This window comes from Vanacampus margaritifer, chromosome 6 (assembly GCF_051991255.1).
Source record: "Vanacampus margaritifer isolate UIUO_Vmar chromosome 6, RoL_Vmar_1.0, whole genome shotgun sequence".
NCBI lineage: Eukaryota > Metazoa > Chordata > Actinopteri > Syngnathiformes > Syngnathidae > Vanacampus > Vanacampus margaritifer.
In genome coordinates this window covers 28,671,671-28,699,201 of record NC_135437.1, presented here as the reverse complement: position 1 = coordinate 28,699,201, position 27,531 = coordinate 28,671,671, and the positions used below count along the sequence as shown (strand labels likewise).

Here is a 27,531-nt window from a genome sequence, read left to right as displayed (position 1 = left end):
AGCGCGTCTGCTGGCAGATGAATCTCAAATGCCGTCGCCGCCATATGCACGTGTCTCCATTTTGTCAGCGCGCTTCCCCGGCGTGCCGCTTCTTTTGTCAGGTTGACTTTAGGCGAGATCATTTTCAAGTCGCTTTTAAACAAAACGCTATTTTTACCCCAAAGGCCTTGAAAGCGCGTAGCATTCAAATTTCCCGACTCCAATCCAAATCCCTCCTGAATTGGATTTCAAACATTAAGGGAATCGTTTATTAGACAAAATAAAAACGGTTTCTTCCCACACGTCCTCGGGCAGACTTGGAGTTGCCGCTCCGCTCTTAATGTAACACAGCTCGGCACGTGTTTTATGTTCTTCGTACTAAAGCGGAGCCTCAAAATACACTCAGAAAGTCGATCAACTTGAGCTTTCGGGGGAAATTTCATGATGGACCTAAAATGCGCTCAAACCTTCTTTCAGGTGAATTGAAGTTGACCCAATAGGCATGGACCCAAATTCTGATAACCGTGAGCAAAAAATGTCACGGTATTAAATTAAAATTACGGCTCTAAAATACACTTTGAAAAAGAAATATTTGGGTAAATCAAAGCATGTCTTTCCCTATTACACACAGTCTCAACAAAAAATTGTTTTTATAAAAAGTTTATATAAATAAATAAATGTTAACATTCTTCTTTTATTTTAATCCGTCTTACTAAGTCATATTGTTATTATTTTTATTTTTTATTTTTGGACATTAACAGAACATTATTAGTCATCGAGGAGGCCGATAACCGATATTTGAAACCGACTTTAATTTGCAGCATGAGAGAAAATATTAGCGTCCAAAAATCAGTAAATAATAATAACTTTGTTGATAGCGATGAAGTATGTTTGTTGTATGTTCAAAATGTCTTTGTGACAAGAAAGACAGCCTTGCTAAAGCTACCGTCATCATCTTTGCAACTTTTTTTTTTTCCAAGCCCTGACAAACGCCCAAAATTCACTACGTTTGCAAGCGTTCCCGCTTAGTGAGTCACCAGCTTTGTCGGCCTCCAGATTTGGAAAAGGTTCCGTTGCCGATATTTGCCAAAATGCCAAATACGGAGGCCAATAATCGGCCCGGCCGATAATCGGTTTATCCCTAAAGGAGGTATCCATATTTACCGTGCATATTTTGTTTCCAAGCAAGATATTTGTGTCAAGTAGCATTTTTTTCGAAGGTTTATCATTTCCTTGAGCTCATCTTCAACATCTTTAGCATTAAGCTAACCTACTTTCATAACCGTTTGAATGGCCCCAAGCGCATACGTTTTGGAACGCAATCATTTGTCATTCTTAATTTGTTAATTTTGAACTTGTACGAGGTCTGCATCACAAAAGAAAAGAAAATTGTATTTCGTATCCAAACTAGATTGTTTCATCTTGGAAATAATCCCCAGGAGTGCCCTGCACTTTCCCAGGCTTCTTTGACCACGCCTACTTACACTTTATCACGGGTTCTTCCCGGATGTTCCGCAGATCTCGATGTTGTCCACTTAATGGCCATCAGCGCCACTTAGAAGTCGCCGTCTCCATGGCAACAAGAGCTAGCGTTAGCTTTGGGGCTTCTCTTGAGTTTCGTCTTGAAGGCCAAACAAACTTCTCTGCTGTACATTTCCTGAAAAAAACAACAACCTGGAAATCTGCTGCTGACAACTTAAGTGCCCTTCATCTTCTGTTGCTTTTTTTTCACGTGACATTTTGTATACCGTCGTTAATGTTTCGACATGTGCTAATGGGAAGAAATGAGTGAGGAAAGGGTTAATGTTGCGCCGCGCTGCCGTCTCGTAACCTAAAGGTCAAACGCGGGCCTTGAGGGAATCCTGTTACTGCGCACTCTCCGATGGGAACTCTGCAACTCGGCATTGTGGGAGCACAGCGGGCTTCTGTGTTTATTCCCACTCCGGCGCGGGTTCGCGATGTGGGAAACGGCCGTGGATGTGGAAGCGGGCCAAGACGCCGCCATATCTCTGAGATTGTTCTTTTGAAACGTGATTGCAGCGCTGGTGGGAAGCAACCATGGACAAATATGACGTCACGCTACTTCAGTGGATATTTCAGGAACATCATAACTAAGCTGCACAAGATGCAATATTTGTGCTCAAATATCCGTCGCTTGACATGTTAGAGCGACCGCAACATCCATGCTAGTTTCATTAGCCTGCCTGTTGTGTATTAGAATTAAGCAAGTGGACTTTTGTGAGACCAGGTTATGTTTTTCTTTTCAACTATTATTGAAATGTACTGTCATTTTTTTGGTGTCATGATTAATTTGGCAGTCAGCTTGAATTGGGAGCGGCGATAAACCGCTAAAAGCGGGCACTACTGCTACTTCGTGTTAAGTTAGCTAACACCATTTAGCGCTAGCGACCCAAAATGTTCTTGGCTAACACTGTGCTAGGCTAGCAAATGAGAGGGAATTTACACATTTGGATGCTGGACCTGTGAGATGAACTAGCTTAGCGCTAGCTAGGATGAGGCTAGTAGCAAGGTAGATCGATTTAAAATGTGCCCAAAGAGGAAAATCTTTTTAATCTTTCTTTCTTTATTATTATTGACATTTACTGTCATTTTTTTGGTGTCATGATTAATTTGTCAGTCAGCTTGTTTCATGTTTGATAATAAAGACCTATTTGCAAGCGCCCACGTTGACATTTGACCTCAGGGGGCCTACAAGGTGTCACACTCGGCACTGTTGGCGGTCCAGCTTGTTGTTGTGCGAGAGCAGGTTTGATTAATGGACGGACCCTCCGGGCGAGCCCTCGTTTAGCAGCCGGGCCCCCCCCCCCATCCCCCCCAAACGCTGTGATTTGATATCATGGGGCATTCCATGAAGCGCCCTTGACTTTGCTAATGGTGCTGCTGACCCTTTCCGACATTCCATGTGCAACTGCGGTCACGAGTTACCCGATCGCCTCGCTGTAAACAAGACGCGGCTGAAAAAAACGATTCATGGTTTTGTGAGTCGATGAACTGAAAATTAAAATCAATAGTTGCCTGCGGTTAAAATGATTTGAGCTTTACCTTTTATCAGCCGTCAGATTTTGAAACAAGGCCGATAGCGATATTGGTCAAAATGCTCACTTATCGGCGCCGATAATTGGCCGGGCCGATTATCCCGACTTTCTACTTGAAAAGCAACCGAAATTGCTTCACAAATCAGCTGCCAGAATCCCAAAGTGTCGTTTTTGGAATGCAAGGTGAAGCCCGGCATCTCATGATGTGAGCCAATATTGCCAAAGTGCGCCGTGCACCTGCTTTTCACCCTCGCAAGCAGCCCGAGCGAGCACACGCCTCACGTTGCCGTCCCACAATGTGTGCTGCAAGGTCTCCGTGGGGGCATTTGCTGCCGCAAATAGATGCGCGCCGCCTGCCGCAGTCAAATACATTCACTAGGAAGCTGACATTGAACCTTGAACACGTCTCAGTTGGATCTTTGTTATCGTGTGCACTTGTGGCGCGTCTCATTCTTCCAGCGAGTCAGCACACGTTAAGCTCGCCATCACGATGTTAGCGAGCGCACGGAACTCAATCCCTGTTTGGTGTCCAAGTACGGATCTTGTGACCGGCGAGCCGTTAGCATATGATTCGCATTCTGGCTCGCTCCACTTGATCCGGTCCTCATCCTCTTTCTTGTTTCTTTGGCGCTTGTGATCCACAGCTAAACTTCAACCTTCACACATTTTAAAGAGTGGAGAGCTTCCGATAGAGAACAAGCCTGAGGATGTTTTGCATTGCAAGCAGGCATTAATTAAGGTGCCGTCCAAATGTGTGAAAGTGATTTCACACTTATTTACAAACACATCTGGAAGTCTGTCAGTATTTACGATATTTCAAGTGCCTGAAAGTGTTCTAATGATTTTGCCACAAAAAATATTGCCACATAAAACCTCAGGTGGCGGGATTATATCCCGCCGGGTCATCATGAGGCTTTTCCGCAGCACAATGAGGCGCTCTATAGCGGCCAGGCCTGCACGAAGATCCTGGCCACACTCTGGCTGTCAAGTCAGACTTGTAAAATTGGTTTTACCGTACTCTTCTGCCTTCTCTTTGTGATGTACATGCACTCATGGCTGGCAATGAGGCACTCTAATGGAGCAAAAGAAGCACCTGTCCACATTTTAGCTTCCATTTTTTTTCTTTTTTACCTCACTCTTTCACCTTCTCTCACCATGATGTGTTTGCACTCATAGCTGACAACAAGGCACTCTCAAGGGCCCATACCAGCTGAAAGCATCTGCCCACACTCTGGCTGTCAAGTCAGATTTGAAAAATTTTGTTTTACCTCACTCATCCGCTTTCTCTTTGTTATGTGCATGCACTCATGGCTGGCAATGAGGCACTCTAATGGGTCCATGGCACCCGAAAGCACCAGTCCACATGCTGGCTGTCACGTCATTAATATATTTTTTTTACCTCGCTCTTTCACCTTCTCTCACCATCATGTGTTTGCACTCATGGCAGACAACAAGGCACTCCAAAGGGCCCATACCAGTTCAAAGCATCTGTCCACCTGCTGGAGGTCAAGTCATTCCTTTAAAACTTGCTTAACCTCACTCATCTGCCTTCTCTTTGTAATGTGCATGCACTCATGGCTGACAATGAGGCGCTCTAAAGCAGCCAGAATTGCATATACAGTAATTGCATACTACGTACATCTCAGTCTTTGTGCAATGTATTTAGAAACAAATTACTGGATGTATTAAAGAAAGATCTAGTTCAAGGATGATCTAAAAAAAATCTATGTCAAATACATTTTTTGATGCTGCACTTTTGCGCATGCCCTGTTGGCGGCTTTTCCTCCTCTTCTGCTGCAGTGATGTCATGTCACAATGTACACAACGGTGTGTTCCCCTTTTCAGCAGGGTAACTCAATGGCTTCGCTTACTGTTATGTGGCTCCATTCAGAGGGCCCGAAATAGAGATGGAAGTACACAATGGAACGCTCGCCGGTCCTAAAAGCCTCTCGTGGTAAAAAAAAAAAAGGACACGTTGCGGAGCTGACAGACGGGCCGGCGGGGCTCATGTTTTTGCAGGAGAGGCACAGTAAGATAGCGACGTCTGAATAATTCATCCTGTCGGCTCGGAGATGTGATATTTTAAGACGCGCTGTTTTGTGTGCAGTGTGAGCGGCTGCAAGGCTCACGGCGGCTTCTTTCTTTTGCTCTCTGGCGCTTCGCCACCAGCCGGGTCAAGTATGCAGTTGCGCATGCAGGGGCGCTAAACTGACTGGCGCGATTGTTTAGGAAACAAGGCAATATTTGTATTGAGTACTTATTTTCTTAACATGGAAACCTGTGCTTGCACTCTAAAATCAGTTGGGTCAAAAAAGTAACCCAATTATGGATCAAAAATGGACCAATCCACTTTAGGGGTCAATTTGACCCAACTTTCTGGGTCCAATTTTTTGACCCAAGAATGAACCAATTTTTGGACTCGAATTGGGTCAAATTGACCCAAGCATTACATCGGTCTATTTTTGACCCATAGTCGGGCTATTTTTGACCCACCTTTTTTTAGAGTGTGATTTAGGGTGGATGGTGTTATCTGCATTAAAAGGCCTGTTGTGGTCCCTGCTTATGCACTCTAAAAACATTTGGGTCAAAAGTAACCCAATTATGGATAAAAAATGCACCGATCAATTTGACCCAACTTTGTTTTACACAAAAAGACCCTTTTCTTGACCCAAAGTTGAGGATCGGTCCATTTTTGACCCATTTGAGTGTGTGATAAATGGGCCTGATGATGTCATCGTGGTGCTGACACAATGTTAACTGGACAGCAAATCTCTGGTGGGAACCGCTTAGCGTTTGCACGCTCAATTTTTTTATGCGGCGGTTTAGGATTAATGACGTTTGATTTTTCAACCACTTCACTTTTATAGCCATGTCATAAATAAAAGCATTTCATCATTAGGTCCCATTGCTATATGAATACTGTATGTTTGTGAATGGGTGCCTTTGTGAAGCGCTATGGAAGTGCACTTCGTTTACCATTAGCATTTACTGTAGAACTTTTATGGTATGGCAGTTTGTTTGGATTTTCAAATGTTTTTTTTCCCGTAGGAAATAATGGAAATATATTGAATCTGTCACTAACTTTCAAATAGTTAAGCATGTGTGGAAAATAAAGCTAACCGCTGTTGTAGTGAAACACAAGAGCAAATATTAAGGTCTGAGTCGTTCTCAATCGTTCAAGGCAGGTTCGACGGATCCGCTTGGAGGCGACTGGACTTTTCGTGTTTGTTGAGGACGCTTCGCATTTCCACACATAGAAAACACTCTAAAAAAAAAAAGTCATGTTCAAATGTCAGTTTGGGAGATGCCGTTAAGGTTGAACTGTTTCGCCAAAACTGTCTACTGGCACAAGCACAATATTGCCAAAAGAACAGCATATCGACAGGGATCTTGTTTTCCCATTTGCAGCTGGCGCCTTCATCAAGATGGAGGCACATAGCGGTTAGCGGCACAAAAACGTAAAAAAAAACAACAACTTGTTATCATCACTTAAGTGATTGACATCAGCAAGGATGAGATGAAAATATTTTCATAATTCCAATTCAATAATTGTAAATATTTAAAAAAAAAAAAGTGCATTAAGTCAGGTCTTTCATAAATATAAGAAAATACATTTAAATTCACGTGAACAGTAAATTTCAAGAAAACATGAGATACAAAAAATGTCGGCCTCCAAAATTAAATTTTCTTCTGAATTTATGGGAAAAAGGAAATATATATATATATATATATATATATATATATATATATATATATATTTTTTTTTTCTTTTTTTCTGGAGAGCAATTCATTCGGTAATTTTACCAATTTGACATGTCATCATCATTGCTCTCCTTTTATTTATTTATTTTATTTAAATTTTTTTTGTGTGTGTGCGTGCGTGCGAGTGTGTGTGTGTATTCATGAGTTCACCTAAAACCTATTAAAAGAATCCCATCCCGAAAAAGGAAATATTAAAATAATCGATTCATGGTTTTATGAATCAATATCAAGCTCATAAAGTAAAATCGATTTGATATTGATGATTCAATTTTCTCTCTCTCTCTCTCTCTCTCTCTCTCTCTCTCTCTCTCTATATATATATATATATATGATGCATGACTTCCTGTTTGTATTTGTGAAACTGGACGTACGCTCTCCCGCATGAGAAGTTGTCAGAGTTGCGGTGAAATGTCGCCGCGATGTGGAAACTGATTCACGTCATCTCTGCGTGACATCGGCTCCCGCCCGCGTGGTTGGACTGCGGCGCGGTGTGAACATGTTCCAACTGAGATTGCATCTGAAACCCACACGAGGAGTTCGGTGTGCTTCTCGCCTGGAGACAAAAGAGCTCTTTTTGAAGTTTGCACGCTAATCTGAGCGAGCGTTACCGCATGGAAAATGTCTCGCAACTTTCCCGACTTAACGTGGCCTTTTTTTGTACCTTCTTTGAATGATTTCTGCCTTTGCGCAATGATCATCTCATCGTGTGATGTCATGGGTTGCGCCCGCCCGCGCACCTGCAACCGGGCTCGCTGGACTCCGTCATCTGATTGGCTGCTAATCCACTTATTATGCTTGTCTGCTTTCATACAAAAGCCAGTCAGCCATTAAATCATCTCGCCTGAGGGTCAACGCCGGCCCGTCATTTTCTTCTGTTCCCCGACCGTGTCCAATGTGACTGAAAGGGGGAAACCAATGTGAAAACATCGACTCTTCGGATGGCGGTCAGTGGAGTGCGGACCTCTGCCCAGGTGGGGCAATCTTTATCAAGAGGACATTTTCGGCTACCGCTTGTCATTGGAAGGCAAGGCAAGTTTTTTCGTAGACCGCAATTTGTACAGAAGACAATTCAATGTGCTTTACAGTTACATAAAATTACAATAAGGCAAAAAAAAAAAAAAAAAACATTCCATGAAACAAAAATAATCATCAATATACTAAATTAAACAGAAGAATGATAAAAAAAAATTTTTTTTTATATCTACCGCTAAATAGAACTGCATTTAGCCTGATTTTGAACATTGTCAGTGTTGAGGCTTGTCAAATTAACACAACAACAGAGGTCACATAATTGACCCCTGGGGAACCTCACAGGTCATAAACACTTTGACCTGTGTTTGCTAGTTCATACAAATATTTTTTTCATCCTTTTTGTCTTGTTATACAAGAAAAAACTTCAAAATGGGCGCCCAAGTCCTGTCCTCAAGAGCCCCTATCCAGCCTGTGTTCCAGGTTTCCCTCTTCCAACACACCTGAATCACATGATCAGATCACCAGCAAGCTCTGCACATCCTGATTATTTGATCCAGGTGTGTCGGAGGAGGGAGACATTGAAAACAGGCTGGATAGGGGCTCTAGAGGACCGGACTCAGAATTCTCACTTTAAAGTCAGAATTCTGAGATTAAAGTGAGAATTTTGACTTTAATCTCAAAAGTCAGAATTCTGAATGTAATCTCAGAATTCTGATTTTAAAGTGATTTAAAGTGAGAATAATAGTAGCACTAATAAAGTCAGAATTCTGACCTTTAAGTCGGAACTCTAAGATTAAAGTCAGAATTCTGAGAATTAAGTCAGAATCCTGGCAACCTTTTTTTTTTTTCCTCTTCTGTAAATACAAAACAGAGATCTTAAAAACGTTTTGTTTTTTTAAGTGTTCTTGGTATATGTGGCGTGTTTCCAAAATGTTTCATGGAAATGGTTGTGCTTGTACAACCTTGCTAAGAAAACAAGCCAATCAAAAAGAGTCCTGCAATAGTTCTAAGACGCCAAATGAGCAACGCAGGCCCGACTCGTTTCCCCTTGACTGACAACATGAGCCCGACTGCATTGGCCTTGCCAAATGAGGGGCGCTCTTGAGTGACAAGAACTCATCTGCCCCGTGCGCTTTTCCTGATACGCGGGTCTCACGGGTCACATCTGGTCGCCCGGGATTCAGGATATCAATGATCGGAATTCCCGCCACATGATCCGCCTGCCGAGGGCTCGGACGACGGGGATGCCGAGGTCCGAGTGTGACTCCCGAAGACGCGGGAATGCGCACCCTCGCTATTGATCCTCACTAAGTGAGGTCAGTGAATGCGGGGCGTGGCGGCCTCACTCCTCGGACCCCACAGGAAGGACGGCCCCCTCCCACAAAGTTATTTCAATGCGCTCCGAAGGTCAGCTGAAGAGGGAGGACTTCACTTGAGCTTTTGACATTCCAAGACGGGATATTAGGGTCGGATTAGGCAGGAAAACGACATGCATGAAGAAACTGTTAGACAAAGATTTAATTCTACAGGTGTTCAACATGATAACAATCCAACATGATTAACCAGATCAATTATCATTTTTGGTAGAAATGACAAGGAGAGTCATAGAAAGCCGTTTCAATGGGCCGTGAGCCCCCCCCCCCCCAAAAAAAGCTATTTGCAGTCAAATTCAGTCCAAGTATGCTGTAAATTTCCAATACATTTTCTAGGAATTTCCAGTAAATTTACTAGAAATGTTAAAAAATATAACAATCCAACATGGTTAACCAGATTAATTATCATTTTTGGTAGAAATCGTAGAAAGCGTTGTCGAAAGCCGCTTCAATAAGCCATGAGTCCCCCCCCAAAAAAAATCTTAGATGACACCCCCCCAAAAGCTATTCACAGATTTTAGCTATTTGCAGTCAAATTCAGTCCAAGTTTGCTATAAATTTCCAATAAATTTTCTAGAAATTTACTGTCAATTTCCAGTAAATTTTCTAGAAATTTACTAGAAATGTTAAAAATTATAACAATCCAACATGGTTAACCAGATTAATTATCATTTTTGGTAGAATTCGTTGTAGAAAGCCGCTTCGATTAGCCATGAGTGCCCCCCCCTCCCCCCCAAAAAAATTCTTAGATGACACCCCCCCCCCCAAAAGCTATTTATTTTAAAGCAGATGTTAGCTATTTGCAGTCAAATTTCTTTACAGTAAATTTCTAGAAAATTTACTGGAAATTTTCTAGAAATTTGCTGTGAATTTCCAACACTGGAAATGTTAAAAATGCTAACAATCATGACAATGATTAACAATGATTAACCAGATCAATTATCATTTTTGGTAGAAATGACAAGTAGAGTCGTAGAAAGCCGCTTCGATTGACCATGAGGAAAAAAAATCTTAGATGACAAAAAAAGCTATTCCCAGATTTTGGCTATTTGCAGACAAATTCAGTCCAAGTTTGCTGTAAATTTCCAATACATTTTCTAGAACTTAACTGTAATTTTCCAGTACATTTTCTAGAAATGTACTGGAAATTATATTATATAAATGATAACAGTCCAACACGATTAACCAGATCAATTATCATTTTTGGTAGAAATGTCAAGTAGAGTCAAAGAAAGCCGCTTCGATTGGCCGTGAGTCAGCCGCATTCCATTCCTATCTGCGCCAGCTTAGCAAAATCCCAAAAGCAAGAAAACTCCACTTTGCGCTAGACTTGCGCTGGCCACGAAGACCTGCCAACATCTAACCGACATTAACTAAGTATATATATATATATATATATATATATATATATATATATATATATATATATATATATATATATATATATATATATATATATATATATATAGGAGTGTGTGTGTATTATTTATTTTAATTATCTCTTTCTATTCTGTTGTTTTTTCCTTACTGTAAACTGCAGCTGGACGGAGTCCAGGAAAAAGTTCCCCACGGGGAAAATAAAAGTATATCGTATCGTATCGTATCGTATCGTATCGTATAGGGCCCCCACCGTGTGCGACCTTAAGCAGTTGACTTGGCCTTGTGCCCCAAGTGGGCTGGCGGTCCGAGTGGTTAATGGGCATGCGGCGAAATTGACAAGCTCAGCCTTTTATCAGCTCGCACACTGATGGATGTGTGCGCCCCTTTTGCCCAGCGGCCAACTTTGCCCAGCGGCCAACTTTGCCCAGCGACCAACTTTGCCCAGCGGCCTCCGGCCTGAGCTTGTGTCTGAGCCTCTAAGCCAGTGGAATGTGTGCAGCTTCGCGCCCGCCGCCGACATCAAGGGGGGGGGGGGGGGGTAAGTGGACACACCGCGGACGCTTTTGTTGTCGGCCTTTCATGGACGGCGCAGCAGCTTCATCGATTTCAATCTTTCAGTGGCTCGTTGCTCAACTAGCGGTCCACGGGTCAACGGGACTCTCGAAGGTTACTGTGTTTTGTTTTTTCGATTGCAGTTTGGCCACCAGGGGGCAAGCGGGGCAGATTTGCGGCTAATTGTGCACTTCAATCATCTTGTTTTGTAGCAGAAGTGTAGAGACTTGCACAGTAATGACTTGAGTCAAGTGCAGTTTTGATGAAGGTGTGTCGAGTATGAAGCGCCGTCCGCGGGTTGCAATTCTGTCGAGATCGCGCTTTCGTCAGCACCGCCTCCATCACTGTCAACATTCCACTCCAGTAAACGGGTTTCTAGGCTAAACAAACGCAGACGTTGAAAAGTTTCAACGGGCCTGACCTACTTCCGAGTCTCACCTGGCAGACACGTGACCCCCGCGTCAAAACAAAGGCCTGCGATATCACCAAAGCTGCCCGTGTATCTTTTTCTTGCTCTCCAAGAATCGTCTCGGTCGGCAATCAGGAAACGCCGCCTTCGCTGGTTCTGCGTACGTCCGCGCTTTGTCGAACGCACGCTGTTCGGTGATCACAGGCTTGCTTATGTTACGTTTACGCTTGGGTGCTTTGGGATTTTGGACATTTTTGTTTTTTCCGATTTTCTCACCATCAGTCAAGTTAAGTGTTCACATCATACGCAACTTATTTTGATACAGAAAAAGCTCCACATCAACGCGATGCATTTTTCCCTGGCATACGCCAATAAAATTAATTGATTAATTGACAATTAATGGACAAGCAAATTAATCCACAACAATTTTAATAATCGAGTAATCGTTTAAAACCATTGTTTAACTTAAATTTGAGCAGGCTTATGATTTCATTTATTCTCTGATTTCTGTCGTCCTTCTTGATAACAGACTCATTTTTGTTTTTATTCAAAATAAGACATTTTCAAACGTCTGCGTTTACTTTGGAAAGCAGCAACCGAATCAGTTTCAAAAAGGTTGGAGAGTTCAATCAATCAATCAATCAATCCCTCTCTTGTGGTACTGCTTAATTGTTGTTTAGTTGTTATTTTAGCACTTAACGATACCAAATAAACAACATTTGGTTCATAAACAGTAATCAGGGAAAAACGGTTTTGCAATACACTTCAATGCAAAATAAAATTTTATCTAATTATTCGATGAATCAATAGAATAATCAATTCTAATAAATCCAAAAATTCAAAAAATATGTGATAGTGACAACACTGAGTACAAAAAAAATAACACAAATGGACATTGGACAGATTTTTTTTTTTGGGGGGGGGGTTATGTTTTTTGATTAATAAATTTTAATTAATGAAATAATAAATTCATTCTAGAGATTCCAACAAATGGTCTAGAAACCTAAGAGTTAGGTTTTAGGAATTTAGGAATTAGGTTTCTCATTCGCACCTTGACAGCTGTGGCAAACGTTTTGATGGCGTCAAACCTGGCCAGGCATCCACGGCAATCACAGCCACAGCCACGTTTGCCCATCCTCTCCCCTTGCATTGTCTCACGAGTCTAGCAAGATTTCCCCAAAGGTCGACGTGAAGTCAGCAGCCTTCTTAAAGATTCCAGAAGTGTTTTGTCCATTTGGGTCATGGAAACGGCAAATGGAAAGACGAGCTCATCTGCGCATCTCATCACAGCCCACTCGAACGGGCTTCTCTCGTCTCGCTAGGACACTTTGACGTGAGAACGTACTCACAAATGTCGCTCGCTAACGTTGCCGCGCTGTCCGCTGCAAGCTAAGACCAGCAACACTAGTTATTTATTTATTTATTTTCCCTCCCTGCTGGTTGCGATGGCCAGCGGCGGAATCTTTCCTTGCGGCCAGTTTAAGGGATTTCAGGTCCATTTGGAGGCCATTTCAGATTCATCAGATCACTTATATCGTGAATGCACTAGCAGAGGATTAGCAAAGTAAATATGTGCACTCGCGTCCAAATCCCATCATTGCAACAAAGGGAATGCGGTTCGACAATAAAGTATTAGGGCCACGTATATTTTTTTTTTCAAGGGGGGGTGGGGGTGTTGCATTCTGATCAAAAAAAAAAGTCGCAAATTTGCCACTTTATAAACTTTCAAATTTGTCACTTTATAAACTCTGAATTTATGAGTTTTTTCTCACAAATTTGCCACTTAATAACGAGGCAAATTTACAATTTTTTTTCTCCCAAATTTGTCACTTTATAAAGTCGCAAATTTACACGTTTTTTCATGCAAATTTGCCACATTATAAAGTGGCAAATTTACATGTTTTTTCTCTCAAATTTGTCACTTTATAAAGTCGCAAATTCACACGTTTTTTCTTGCTAATTTACAACTTTATAAAGTTGCAAATTTACTTTTCTCCCCGCAAATTTGTCACTTTATAAATGTACATATTTTTTTCTTGCAAATTTGCCACATTATAAAGTCGCAAATTTACCCGTTTTTGTCTCGCAAATTTGTCACTTTATAAAGTCGAAAATTTACACGTTTTTTCTTGCTAATTTACCCCTTTATAAAGTTGCAAATTTACACTTTTTTTCTGCAAATTTGTCACTTTATAAAGTGGCAAATTTACACGTTTTTTTCTCGCAAATTTGCCACATTATAAAGTCGCAAATTTACACGTTTTTTCTCTCAAATTTGTGACTTTATAAAGTCGCAAATTCGCACGTTTTTTCTTGCTAATTTACAACTTTATAAAGTTGCAAATTTACTTTTTCCCCCGCAAATTTGTCACTTTATAAAGTGGCAAATGTACACGTTTTTTTCTCGCAAATTTGCCACATTATAAAGTGGCAAATTTTTGAGTTTTTGTCCCGGAATATTGGCCCCGCCCTCTAAAATGTTATTTTTTTTTTTTATACGTGGCCTTAATACACCGTCTTAATTTAAGGTCCATTTGTAGGCTCGGGTAGTTTCATCAGTTGACTTGTATTTTGCATGCACTTACAGAGGATAAGTAAAAAGTAAATATACGCTCTTGTGTCGAAATCCCGCCGTTGCAACAAAGGAATTGCGGTCAAACCCTTCAAGGCAAAAACAACTTGAGTAACATTCATGCTGGTGTTTGTTGTGTGGCGGAGGAAGCAGTAAAGTGAGGTTGCCACCGTCTTAACGGCTCGTCCTGCAACCCACCTGAAGACTTTTCCCTCCGTTTGAAAGTAGCGCCGGACGTACAGTCGTCACATTTGCCGCTTCAACGTCCTAAATGACACAAACTCGCCGTGCGTGTGCGTGTGCGTGTGCGTGTGCGTGTGCGTGTGCGTGTGCGTGCCACGATGCTATTGAGTGACAACGTCTCGGAAGGATCTGGGAGTCCCCTTCTTGTTTTCCTTCAAACAGCCGGCAGTCATGAAAGAGGTCATTCCGGCTCCGGCAGCTTCCAATAAAAGGATCCGTTTTCACACACCGGATTGTGACTCGTGCCGATTGAGTCGCTTCGGAACAGCAGATGAAGAGTTTTGAGTCTGACTTTGGGCCTCAATCGGATGCCTTTTGACAAAGACTTTTGTTTTCCAAAGTAAATGCAAATGTCTTATTTTAATTAAACACAAAAGATAGGACTACAAAAGTAAAAGTAAAAACTACAGGACTACAAAAGTTAAACAGTGGTTGTCGATTCATTTGATAATCGATTACTTGTCAATTAATCGATTATTTTTGACAGCTCTAATTAGGTTAATAATTCTTTTTCACATTTTCTGATGTATGTAATGATTAAAATGATCAACAACACTCTAAAAAGATAGTTAATAGAATTGAATTGTTGACTAACATAAAAAAAAAAGCTTCAATTGGGAACACACGATTGAATTAAGTTAATCCAAAGTGAACATATAAAGTTTAATGAATTATGAGTTCATTAAACTTAATATATTTTCTTGAATTAAATGAATCCAAAGTGAATATTAATCGAACCTAATATATTCAATTTGGATGAACTTAATTCAATTGTGTGCTACCATTTTTTGGGGGTTGGTCAACAATTCCATTTGTAATCTTAAATTGGTTCAACAATTCTCTTTTTAGAGTCAATTGTGAGATGACTACCAATTTTTGATTTTTTTTTTTTTTTTACCTTCTCATTCATTCTCTTTTCATGGACTTTTCTGACCCCCGCTGCTCTTCTTTCACCAACTTGAGGCCCGATTGCAAAAACAGTCCCCGACTACTACACATCTGCTTGGGAAATTTGCTCCGAGGAGTGAAACGGAATCTCATTGGGAATATTTTCACTTCCGCCGCTTGTATTGTTTTTTTTCGGTGACCAAACGCAGCCACTTGCCTTTGCGGCCTCATTTGTCGCGATCGTGTCAATATTGCTTGAAATTCCCGCGACGGTCTCCACGACCTCCGTCTGCGTGTCACGTTTCCCTGCGGAGAGGCCAGCTTGATGAAGTTAACTCCCCTCAACCCGCGGTTCAAAATGTCCGTTCAAAATGGAGTTCAATAAGATTTTAATTAGCCAATTAAAAGTCTTTGGAGTGGCATATGGTCATAATTACTGCTTTATGCTTCATTTGGGGAGGGGGGGGGGGGTCATTAATGACTCTTTGCTGGGTCTGGGGATTGGACGCAAAATGGGTCAGGAAGTGAACATGTTGTGTCGTCCGGCATCACACAAATGCTTACTTTACGTTTCTTGCTCACTCTTAACTCTTTGACTGCCAAAAACGTTTAATAACGTTTAGTAAAATCCTAAGGAGGGCTGCCAAAGACGTTAAAAGTCGTTAACTATGTTTTTTAGGTTTTTTTTGGGAAACGGGTGGAGGAAAGCCTTGGTAGTATGTGTGTTTCCATAGTCCAAACACAACATTTTCTGTGGACCTTGAAAGATCAGTCAAAATGCTTAAATCGGCTGGCACCCACAGCATCCCTTTTCTGAAAACGCTCGGCAGTCAAAGAGTTAAGAGGGATTTCGAAAAATCGATTTTGCCATCAGAATCATTTTTGCTCCAATCTAGTGAAAACGCTTTGAGCTTGTTTATTAATAAACCAATGTTACAATACAACGTTTGTCACCATCATTTTGTGGCTCACCCGTCATCCATTTTTGACATCCGAACCTCAATAAGGTGTGGGGGGGGGGGGGTGGATATGCAAACACTCGGATAGTTTCGTGACTCGTGTGGAGTGCTTGAGAACTCATGTGAGCGCTGGTCGTAATGGATCAGGACCACGTCAACACCTAACTGTAGCATGTAAACGGGCTATTCTGAATATTTCAGAAACGGAATTTTGCCCTTAATATTGACTGCAGGTGAACGCAGTCAGCTGACGGATGATGTCGTGGCCACCTCGCACCTGCTCATTCACACCTTGGTGGTGGGGGGGGGGGGTGCGGAAGAGCAGGACATGGGGGGGCAAGTGGCACGCCCGGGTTGAAGGCCACATCTGGGGGCCAGCCAGCGGGTTTTGCCCCCAAACTTGTGACGCAAGAGTGTGTGCGTGAGCGGTCAGACGCATTCAGCAGCTGGCCCACATGACCCGAATCGTCACGGCGGCGCCGCCCGTTTCATCACCGCTATTTTTAATACTCACCATAAGTCGAGCTGTCGTTGATCTGTCCTCACCATGCGAGAATCTGTTGCCGGCTGATCGTTTGCCTGTGGAAGAACAGCAGCTGCCTTCCAGGAAGTGCCGGTCGCGACTGCTGGGAATTTAAATATCAAGTTCATTTCCTCTCGCTGGCAATATTGGAAGCACGCAGGCAAAGATAATAGCAAAATGTTTGTCGTCGTCGTCCTCGATGAAAGCAATTAGAAGTGGAATTCCAAAGCGAGCGCTTTCAGTTGGCAGCCGGCAAGCGTGGGGCGTTTTCTTTATCGCTGCCACGTGTTAATGAATCAGAAGTGCGCTGGTTGGGGATTCACTCCCAAGTCTATTTTTAGACTTACAACACATTTCTACGCTGTCAAGTCTAATCTTGTCTCTCCCTGACAATTGACAACGCTGCTTCCTGCTAATCAATAATGACTGCTGTTGCATAATTGCAGTAGTGGGTGTCCTTGTTTCATCATTTTCTACTTCTACAACATTTATATGCCGTTTAGCATATCGTTTTTTTTGGTTTTGTTTTTGGACCAATTTTAAAATCTGACAGTGGACAAATGTCCAAAATAAAGCTGACTACTTTCCAGATTTCACCAGCGCTAGACCGATTATCGGCCGGACTGATTATCGGTGCCGATATTTGGCATTTTTGAAAATATCGAATCCCGAATCTGAAGGCCGATAAAGTTGGTATTTCACTGAGCGGCGAATGCTTGCGAACGTGGTGAATTTTGGGTTTTCATCACGATTTGTACGATTTTGACAGTTTTTACTTTTCGCCAAATTGGCTCGTTTGCATGTATTTGTCGCTCAGTAATTTACAGGGAACTTTTCAATTATAGATTTATTTAAATTTCCAGTTTATAAAAAAAAAAAAGGATGCTGACACTGGGAACTCCCTACACTTTTTATTTTATTTTTTAAAAAATTGGGAAACTATTTACAGTAGAAAACTTTAGGGAACTATTTACTTGCTTGTTTTTTGATTTATCTTAACACATGCTGATGACCCTGGAAGCTTCTTGAAAATTTTCTAGTTTTAAAACAAAGCTGTCAATTCTTTATATGTTTAAAATGATAAGAAAAAGTACGTAAAAAAAATTAAGCTAATATGTTCTCCTTTACGGCAAATGAATATCGGCTTGAAATATCGGTTATCGGTCTTCTTGACTACTAATATATCGGTATCAGTATTGGCCTTGAAAAAAAGCATATTGGTCTATCGCTGAATTTGCTGGAGTGTAAAACCCAGCGACGAACGCCGGAACACCGTTGCTACTTGAGGGTGGGACGGCGAGTGGCTTCGATAGCCGAGCACACTATCGGGCCTGTGTGGAGAGAGAAAGGGCGGATTGAGTTTGTGCACGATGCGGGCCAGAGCAGCAAAGTGCAGAGTTGCATATAGATTGTTGCGCTGTCAGAGGGAGCCTTGTTCTCTTCTCTCGCTCGCTCGCTCGCTCGGGCTCACTCCAACCCTCCTCAGTCTCATGCGTGGCTCGCGTCTCGTCTTCCTCTTCTTCCTCTTCTGACTGATGCACAGATGAGACAGAAGGAAGGACTCTTGAACCCTCGTCTGGTTTGTGTTTGCTGTCATGATATTTTAGAGATACGCATCTGACAGCTTCTCCGCGGTTACGGTGGCCTGTTGAACGTCCGCCGCGCTGTCCGGGTGCCGCACTCAATAACGTCAGACGCGGAAATGTCTGCGTTGGCCGCTCATGTCTCGGAGCCCGGAATAGCTTTCGCTATCGATCGCCACGTCTCGCATAAAACCAAATCTCCCGTCGGTTGCATTTAATTAGGGCCTCCCTGAGGCCGCTGTAATGGAGGCCTTGCACTTGCGACCGGGATGTCGCTATTGGATTTCCTTCCACGTGCAACCGCTGTCGGTGCCGATTGACTTCAAAGTCCGTCACTGGTGTAGGAGTAGCGGAAAAACATAGCAGAATCAGTGGCTATAGCAAACAGTAAACCTTGACGTACACTCTAAAAACAGTTGGGTCAAAAATAACCCAAATTGGGTATCTAACCCAAAAAGTTGGGTCAAATTAAATGAATAGCCCACAAAACAATCTCAAAATTGGATGTTGTGTGGGTTATTCATTTGACCCAACTTTCTGCGGTATATAGCCCATAAATTTTAATTGGGTCAAAAAATGAACCGACCCAACTTTTTGTGGTCCTTAGCCCATAAAGTTGGGTCAAATAAATAACCCAAATTGGGTATCTAACCCAAAAAGTTGGGTCAAATTAAATGAATAGCCCACAAAACAATCTCAAAATTGGATGTTGTGTTTGTTATTCATTTGACCCAACTTTCCGGGGTATTAAGCCCATAAAGTTGAATTGAGTAAAAAATTAACCCACCCAACTTTGTGAGTTATTTAGCCCCAAATGTTGGGTCCAATTAAAATAATAATCCAGAAATCAACCCAATTTTGGGGTTGTTTTGCGGGTTATTCATTTTACCTTGGGTTGGCTTGCGGATTATTCATTTGACCCAACTTTTTGGGTTAATGGAATTACCCCAAAAAGTTAGGTCAAATAAATAACCCACAAATCAACCCTTTGGGTTGGGTCATTCATTTGTTGGGTTCATTGAATAACCCAATTGAATTGGGCAGAAAATTAACCAACCCAACTTTTTGAGGTATTTTGCCCCAAACGTTGGGTCCAATTAAACTAATAATCCAGAAATCAACCCAATTTATTTATTCATTTACCTTGGGTGGGTTTACAGATTATTCATTTGACCCAACTTTTTGGGTTAATCGAATAACCCCAAAAAAGTTGTCTCAGTCGCCTTTTGACCCTATTTGAGTTAATTTTGACCGTTTGACTGTTTTTAGAGTGTCTGAGTTTGACGAGTCCATGCTTGTAAGTGAACTCGAGCAACAGCTAGCGGATATTTCATCAAACTTGGGTCCCGTATTTGAGGTCGCAGCGTATTTACTGTCCACGCTCTTCTTGCTTCTCAACATTGTGCAAGCCAAGGAATGTCAGTATTGTGCCATGTTGTGTGTTTTACACTCTTATCTGAGCGAAAGCACTTTCCTGTGAGATCAGCAAACATTTGCAAGAATTTGCAGATTTCTTGTCTGTGCGCTGAGTCGCACAATAGAGCGGATCGGAACGACGCAGATGGGCGGATAAGCGGCCTTGGTGGCATCAAGCAGTCGGCGGCGGACTTTGTCAAATCAAATAAGCACCCTGGAGCAATCTTTTACCATCTGCGGCATTCCGATACTCGTGGCAGCGGTTATTTTGCTTTAGTAGCCCTCGGAGAAAAAAAAACGGTAGCGGTTTGACCTCACATCTGTTGTCGTGTGAGGAAAATGGCAGCTTGACTCAAAAGCCCGCAGGCCAATTTGGGCCTCGGCGTGATTTTATGTGCCCCGCGAAGGCTTGACTACCGTATGAAGCTACATTCCATCATGAAAATGACCAAAATCAAATGAAAGGGGAAATATATGACATATTAAGCAATAGACAAAAAATAGCTCAAGTGATGGTCAACTTTAAGGCTGGACGCGGCCACCGTTTTCAATCAGCGCTTCTGGGGGCGCATCGGTCCGAGCACTTCCTGACCTGATGCATGAAAAAAATGCCTTTTAGATCGTTTTGAGATTTTATAGATTTAGATATTTTCTTTTATTTGTGCATTTTTTTCTCATAAAAATGAACTCTCTCAAAATATTGTAATATATAATATTTATTTGTTTATTTATTTATGTGGATCGAGTAGCCACTCTGAGTGCGGCAGATCGCACCGAGACTGCAAACAACACATTACAAACCATATGCACGGAAATTTGTCCCACCCGGCATAAAGACTTTTGTCCCTTTTGACTTGCTATTGATGCTATTGATACCTGCTCAACAGGGACTCCCATGTGCTACTGTGTGTGTATTTCTAATACCTGCTCAGCCAAGGCGTCAAGCCGGTGTGTCAAACTCATTTTTATCACACAAATACACACCGTAACAAATCGGAAAAATCAAACATCCTTGTTATTTCTACATTTTTTTTTTCGATAATGATTGTCTTATTATGATTTTTATCCTCCACACTTTTTTTTGCCGTGCAACAACTCCCACATAATCAGGGATGTGATTTTTCCGCTAATTCGCGGAATTCCGCTTTTTTTTTTATCTCCCCCCCAAAAAAAAAAAATCCGTATTTTTTTTTTATTTTTATTTTTTTAGTAGTTGATTGTGTATGCACATGACTCCGACAGATAACATCTTCTGCTATAACAAAGACATTTGTGGTATGCTCTAATATGAGTTACTTTTCATTTGGTCATGATACAATTATTTGTTCATGAAATTTGAACTCTTCAACATTATTTATGTGTTAACTTAGTAATCACATTAGTTAGATATGATGATATTCTCAGTGATAGTTTTTAAAAGCAAAGGCAGTCCAATGTTTTTGAATGTGACTGATTTTGAGTTGACTAAAACTGCCATTTTATATGGGATAGTTCAATATACATTGAAAATTGATGCTGTTGTTTTGTCTATTTCTTTGTCATGTGAGTGCATTGAAAGTACTTAAAAACACGGAAAACCCATGAGCTCCGGGGGGCTTTGCCCCCCGTGTCCCCCACCAGGGCACTGCCCTGGACCTAGCTGGGTGCCAGCGGCCCCCAGACCCCCGGCTAAATTTGCAGATAATTTCACTTTGGTCAAATCACATCCCTGCATAATACTTCCGATTTCCACCGTTCAAATTTCAACTTGCTTCAAAAAGTCACGCTTTGCGGGGTATATATCGTATAGTTCATGTTACTTACAGTATTTGCACAATTTAACGTTAAATATCAACTTTTTCTCCATTCATTTTCAAATGGACTGACGTTGAACTTTTTCCATGCCCACTTTCAATACATATAACTTACCATCATTACCGGGTGTCTGATACTGCCCAGTGGCACAGTTGGTAAAGTTAAGTGGCATACATGTGTCCCGACGACCATATCCAGAAATGCATTATAATTTCACTGAAATGATGAAATCCATGCTAGATTTCAGCATCAGATGACACTTTTCCAACTAAATACGCCATTAGCCATTATTTCAAACAAGTCAAGTAAGCTCAGTGGTTCGAGCAATTCCTTCCACCACGGAGTACCTGGGTTCAAACCCCGCTTGGACCATATTTTAGTACAAGTCATTTTTCTTTCAATTTACTTTATAAGCACATGCATCCGAGTCTTTTCAGCATTCGCACACAATTTCTGCAGAAATTGCACTTTGTCTAGTTACAGTAGAAGAATGTGCTTGAAAGTGCCAGATTATTAATGCTTAATTGGGGAAAAAAAAATAAAAAAAAAATAAAAACAATTTCAAATCTTGTTGTTTGCTTGTTGGCAGATTTCCAAGGGAGCCTTTCTGGTGGCGTCCGCATGGCGATGGCGCGAATGCTGAGGTGCGGGACGGCCCTCCAAAGCAGGCTCAGCCGCCAGCACCAGGGTGCGCCCCAAACAGCATAGAGATCAGTTTCGAGGTGCCCAAAATCCTCCAGGAGAGAAGAAGAAAAATCAACAGCTCCAAAAGACGAAACTCTTGATGCATCCCGCCAGCACGTGAAAGGCAAATAGTGCGAGTGGGAGGAGTCATGCGGACGACGAGGATGGCCTGCGTCCGTCTGCCCGTCTGCACTCTTCTACTTGTTACCCTCCACTGGGCCGCCGCGGAGCACGACGTCATTCCTCGACTCACCTTCTCCTACAGTAAGTCAAGCTCGGGATGATGTCACTTGTTGTTATTGTGACTTTGGTGGTTTTTCACAGCGGAACCCTCGCGGTCGGACGCCATCTTGTGCAAATAGTAGCAATGTCAATAAGCAGCAGCTTCATTTGCTTCGGATTCAACCTGAGCAATGTTGGCCTTGGGAGTGTCTTGAGTTGAGTTTCTATTTGCGGACAAGGAGTTGGCAAGCTCGCTGTTGTTGACAAGCGCCACCGCATGGAAGGGGTTGGAAGTGCGGCGCTAATATTAGGCCTTGAAAACAAAGAAATGTTTGTTGGGATTTTTAACAACAGTTTATCAGAGGGGAATTATGTATTTTAAATGCACATTCTGTCCTTCAGCACAAATGTTTGCCATTCTACGGGTTCTTGTGCACGTTAAGCATTCTCCATTTTTATTTGCTACAACTTGAAAAAAATGTATTTTTCTTATTTTCATTTGTGACCATAACTTCATCTATAATCCTTTTTCTTCCTTTTAAGTCGAATGAGACAAAAAAAAAGTAATAAAAAAAATTATATATATATATATTTATTTATATATATATATATTTATTTATATATATATATATATATATATATATATATTTATTTATATATTTATATATATATATATATATATATATATATATATATATATATATATATATATATATATATATTTATATATATATATATATATATATATATATATATATATATATATATATATTTATATATATTTATATATATATATATATATATATATATATATATATATATATATATATATTAGGGGAAATTTGTTTTAGAAAAAAACAACCATGAACATTGGAGCCCGTCACACATAAAATCCTCGTTCATTTGTCGGCGGTGTGTTCGGAAATACGCTCCGAGCGCGCTCCTTCACTCCGAATGGGGAGGGGCAAGAACCGATACCCGTCCTCACTTCAAAGTGACGGCAAGCATTTTACAAACAGGAAATAGAAATTACGAATGAGAAAAATTGAAATTTGCGACAAATTTTATGGAATTTTAAGGGAAAATGTTATATACAGTAGGTCTTTATTTAAATTGATCTGTCACTTAAAAAAAAAAAAAAGATGTATAAAAAGTAGATTACTAGTGGTATCAGTATCGGTGACTACTCAAGAGTTGTAACTTGAGTACCTTAACCGGAATCCAGGTCGCATTGTAGCCAAAGGTACGCCATGTAAATCCTTGTTGTGGAAAACCAAAACCTTCCACTTTCATACTTATAAGTCATGGCAACTTGGTTTTGATTTGTTATTCCCCAAAATGGCTGCCTGTGCCAAGTGAGATGTTTACAGTATCCGTCTCACTGCGCTCCACACCAGGACTAGCTTGACTTAGCTAGCTGTCCATCCAGCTAGCTAGCTAGCTAGCCATACATTCATCCTATCTGTCTTCATTTTGAACTTCTCTACATGATTTGTCTTCATGAAAGCCATACATCGCCGCCAGTGAGACGACAAACAGGATTAAAAGGTTGAATGTGCTTTAGTTGCGGCTCTGGGGAAATGATAGAGGATGATGAATTGAGACATCAGCGCCGGCCGGCTTTCAGCGTTTGCTCCGCGCTTAATGACTCGGGCCTCGTTAGAGTCACGCAAGATTGTGTTGATCAACCTGCGTTAGCCGTCTTTTATGGACGCGGATGACATCCTGTCTGCGCTTGTACGCTTCCTCATTTCCAAGCCGCACGCCATCAGGTAATCTCTCTTACAACAAAGCGCACGACTCATTCCGGCCCCGCCGGCGCATTTCACGGCAACACATACCATTAATCACTCGGCGAATAAGAGCAGACCTCTCGCATTGTCGCCGTCGTCAAGAGAAATATTTGCTTTCAGGGCATGCGGCCCGCGCGAAACGGCGCAAAGTATGTGGAAGGCTCATGTTAGACGAATAGTCAAGCACAAAGACACCATTGTTTTATGCGCTATACGTGTTGTTGTCCAATTTAGCAATTCATCTCGTCAGGAGAATCATGTGTCTTGTTTGGGGATTATTTGCAGGAAGGAAGTAGCGCAACCACCAATAACAGTAACAATATGACAAAAAAACTTTTCTTTTTTTTTTTTAAATTTACTATTAATCAGTTCGACGGCGTATTAGAGCCTCGTATAAATTCAGAGAAAAAAACTCTCAAATTTGTCACTTTTTAAAGTGGCAGATTTGCTATAGTCTAATGTGAGGATTCGTTGGTGGTTAAGGGGACATTGTTTACAAAATGAAAAGGCAGGATGAACACGGATTCACTCTTAATTGAAACTTTACTCATCATACGCGGCAGCTAGAGCGACAACACTTCCTGATCCCCGATCAGCTGACTAACACTAACCAATCAGAAGCTAGCATACTTTAGGTAAATGCAAGTGAATGACAGAGAGCAGCAGATTTGACACATCGACTTAAATACTTAAAAATACCAGAATGTGTAAATATGAATTCCAGAAACATAAATGTGTAAGTAAATATTTATTTGAACAGATTAACTTAAATGTTTGATCCTCAGGGTGTGGACCTTCGCAAAGCGAGGTGACTCGAGGTGAACGCTTCAAAGTGCCAATGCTTAACATGATATGGTTAAAGCCATTACTATCTCCCTATTTGAAAACCCCACCGAAAAGTATTGGCACAAACATTCAAGTAGTACGCTACGTGTATTTCTCGTAAAAATAAAAAAATAAAAATTGGGTGGGGGGGGGGGGTTATCTCGCAAATCTGCCAATTTAAAAACTCGCAAATTTAAGATTTTTTTCACGCAAATTTGCTACTATATAGTTGCAAATTTACCGTTTTTTTATCACAAATTTTGCCACTTTATAAACTCGCAAATTTACGAGTTTTTTCTTGAAAATGTGTCACTTTATAAACTCGCAAATTTATGATTTTTTTCACGCAAATTTTCTACTGTATAGTCGCAAATTAAAGTTTTTTTTCTCACAAATTAGCCACTTAATAAACTCGCAAATTTATGGGGGGGTTCTCGCAAATTTGCCACTTTATAAAGTGGCAAATTTACAAGTTTTTTCTTGCAAATGTGGCACTTTATAAACTCGCAAATTTATGAGTTTTTTCACGCAAATTTTCTACTGTATGGTCGCAAATGAAAGTTTTTTTTCTCGCAAATTTGCCACTTTATAAATTCGCAAATTTACGTTTTTTTTCTTGCAAATGTGGCACTTTATAAACTCGCAAATTTGCAACTTAACACGTTTTTTTTTCTCGGAATATTACCCCCTCCTCTAAAAAAATATATATTTATACGTGGCCCTAATACGCCGTTTTTTGCCAATTTTTTTTTTTGTAGAATAGAAAAATGCTGACATCATCCAGGACAGATATTTGAAGCCAAACCGATGATGTTTCCGCTTGATGGCCCTGACTTGCCACTGCTGCATCGAAGCCAGCAATTCTCCATTTTATTAGAAGTTATGGTAACACAGTGACGCCTTCATTGCCACCTGATGGCTTGTGCAGTAAAAAGGAATGTCTGTCAGTCGTATTTCGATTGTGGGAAACATAAAACATGTTGGTGCAACTCCGCAGACGTTTCCCAGGCTGCCGTTTGCACTTTGTGTTTACAGTATCAAAGAGAGCGGCGAGCAGCGAGCCCTCGGGGAGCTCGACTTGAAACGGCGCCCGTTCTCCTCATGGCTTCTGCTTACCTTGAGTTGTGTTGCGGAAGCCTGGCTAGTGTCGGTGGCCGCTCGGCATCTGCTAACATTTGCGCGCACTCGATACCTCCCCCCTTCGCTTCTATCTGTCCCCCGGTTCCCGCCTTAGCCTTAATAAGGAGGCTAATCTGCCATTAATAATGAATGGCGATTCGAACGCTTGTCTGGTTCTAATTATGAACACGTCGGATGGGTTCAGTGAGTAAAAAAAGCCTACATCTGTTTTTCTCCCACTACAGTTGCGGCCTTTTAATGCCGAGCAGATTTTGTGTGAAACGTCCCTCAAACGTGCGCCTTAAAAGACGTCTTGTGTGTGGGTGGTTACAATTTTTGAGTCTCACTGCGAACGCAGCTTCATTATAAAAAAAAGAAAAAAAGGTCTCTTCTCAACCAGTCGTGAGAAATTCAAGACGACAGCGGTGCCAAGTGAGATAACGGCTATTTGATACGCTGGTGATGACGCATAGTGCAAAACTCTTGTTCGCTACATGCTATGTCATTATCTATTGCGCGTGGGGGATTTCCGTGCTGTTTCAACAACGCCACCTGGTGGTCGGGAGGGACGAAATAGATCTAGCTATCTAGCTAGCTAGCTAGCTAGCTAGCTTCTTTCTTTCTGTCTGTCTGTCTGTCTGTCTGTCTGTCTGTCTGTCTGGCCGGCTGTCTGTCTAGCTAACTAGCTGTTTAGTCTGTCTATCTATCTATCCAGCTAGCTAGCTAGTTAACGAGCAAGTTAAATGCTGGAGGGCCACAATTTTTCATCATCGTGAAGTGGGGACCCACATATGACCACACTTCCAAACTAGATGGATGACATAAATACTATTTAATTTTGTTAATTAATTTATTTATTTTACATGAAATTTCCAAATTGCTGTGATTTATTTTCCCCCTAGTGCAAAAATTGCACAAAAATGACCATTCAAGGACAGCACAAAACTGCTGAATAGCAAACCGACATTAAGCTTAAGAAATCATTTTCTAAAAAAAAATGTTTTCACAAAAATCAACTCTCTCCCAATCTTAATATTATGGAGGTGCTATATTTGTAACATCAACGCACACCATTAACATTCAAATTGCTTTAACATATATTGCATCATGCCAGTGTTGGAAGACGCACAAAAACATCACACTCGGTCAGTAAAAAACAGTCCACTCATCACTTTGCCCTTTGAGTGCTTGTGTGCGTCTTGGCTCGTGCTGTACATGCACAGCGTGGCGCGGGCGGGCCAGACCCGGAATGCTGCGCTACGGTTGGAATCGGGTCGTCGGCCCATGTACGTTCTTGTTGCCTCCGCTGTGTTCACTGGCGGGCGGCGGCGTTCCAGAAGAGCCGGCAGCTGCTTTACATTATTGTGCTCAATCTGAGGTCGGGCCCTTGTTTGCTTCCTCAGCAGCACATTATTATTATTTTACCT

General features: G+C 41.4%; 1 protein-coding gene across 2 annotated transcripts in view; it reads left to right on the top strand.

Annotated features, from left to right (window-relative positions):
* The window catches only part of LOC144053568 (semaphorin-4B-like), a 65,155-nt gene that overhangs the window by 8,283 nt on the left and 29,341 nt on the right, over nucleotides 1–27,531 (top strand). For both annotated transcript variants that reach the window (XM_077568143.1, XM_077568142.1), the window contains exon 2: nucleotides 22,051–22,409. In XM_077568143.1, the coding sequence (XP_077424269.1) occupies nucleotides 22,295–22,409 (115 nt within the window). In that variant the 5' untranslated portion in view covers nucleotides 22,051–22,294. The remainder of the gene's footprint in view (nucleotides 1–22,050; nucleotides 22,410–27,531) is intronic.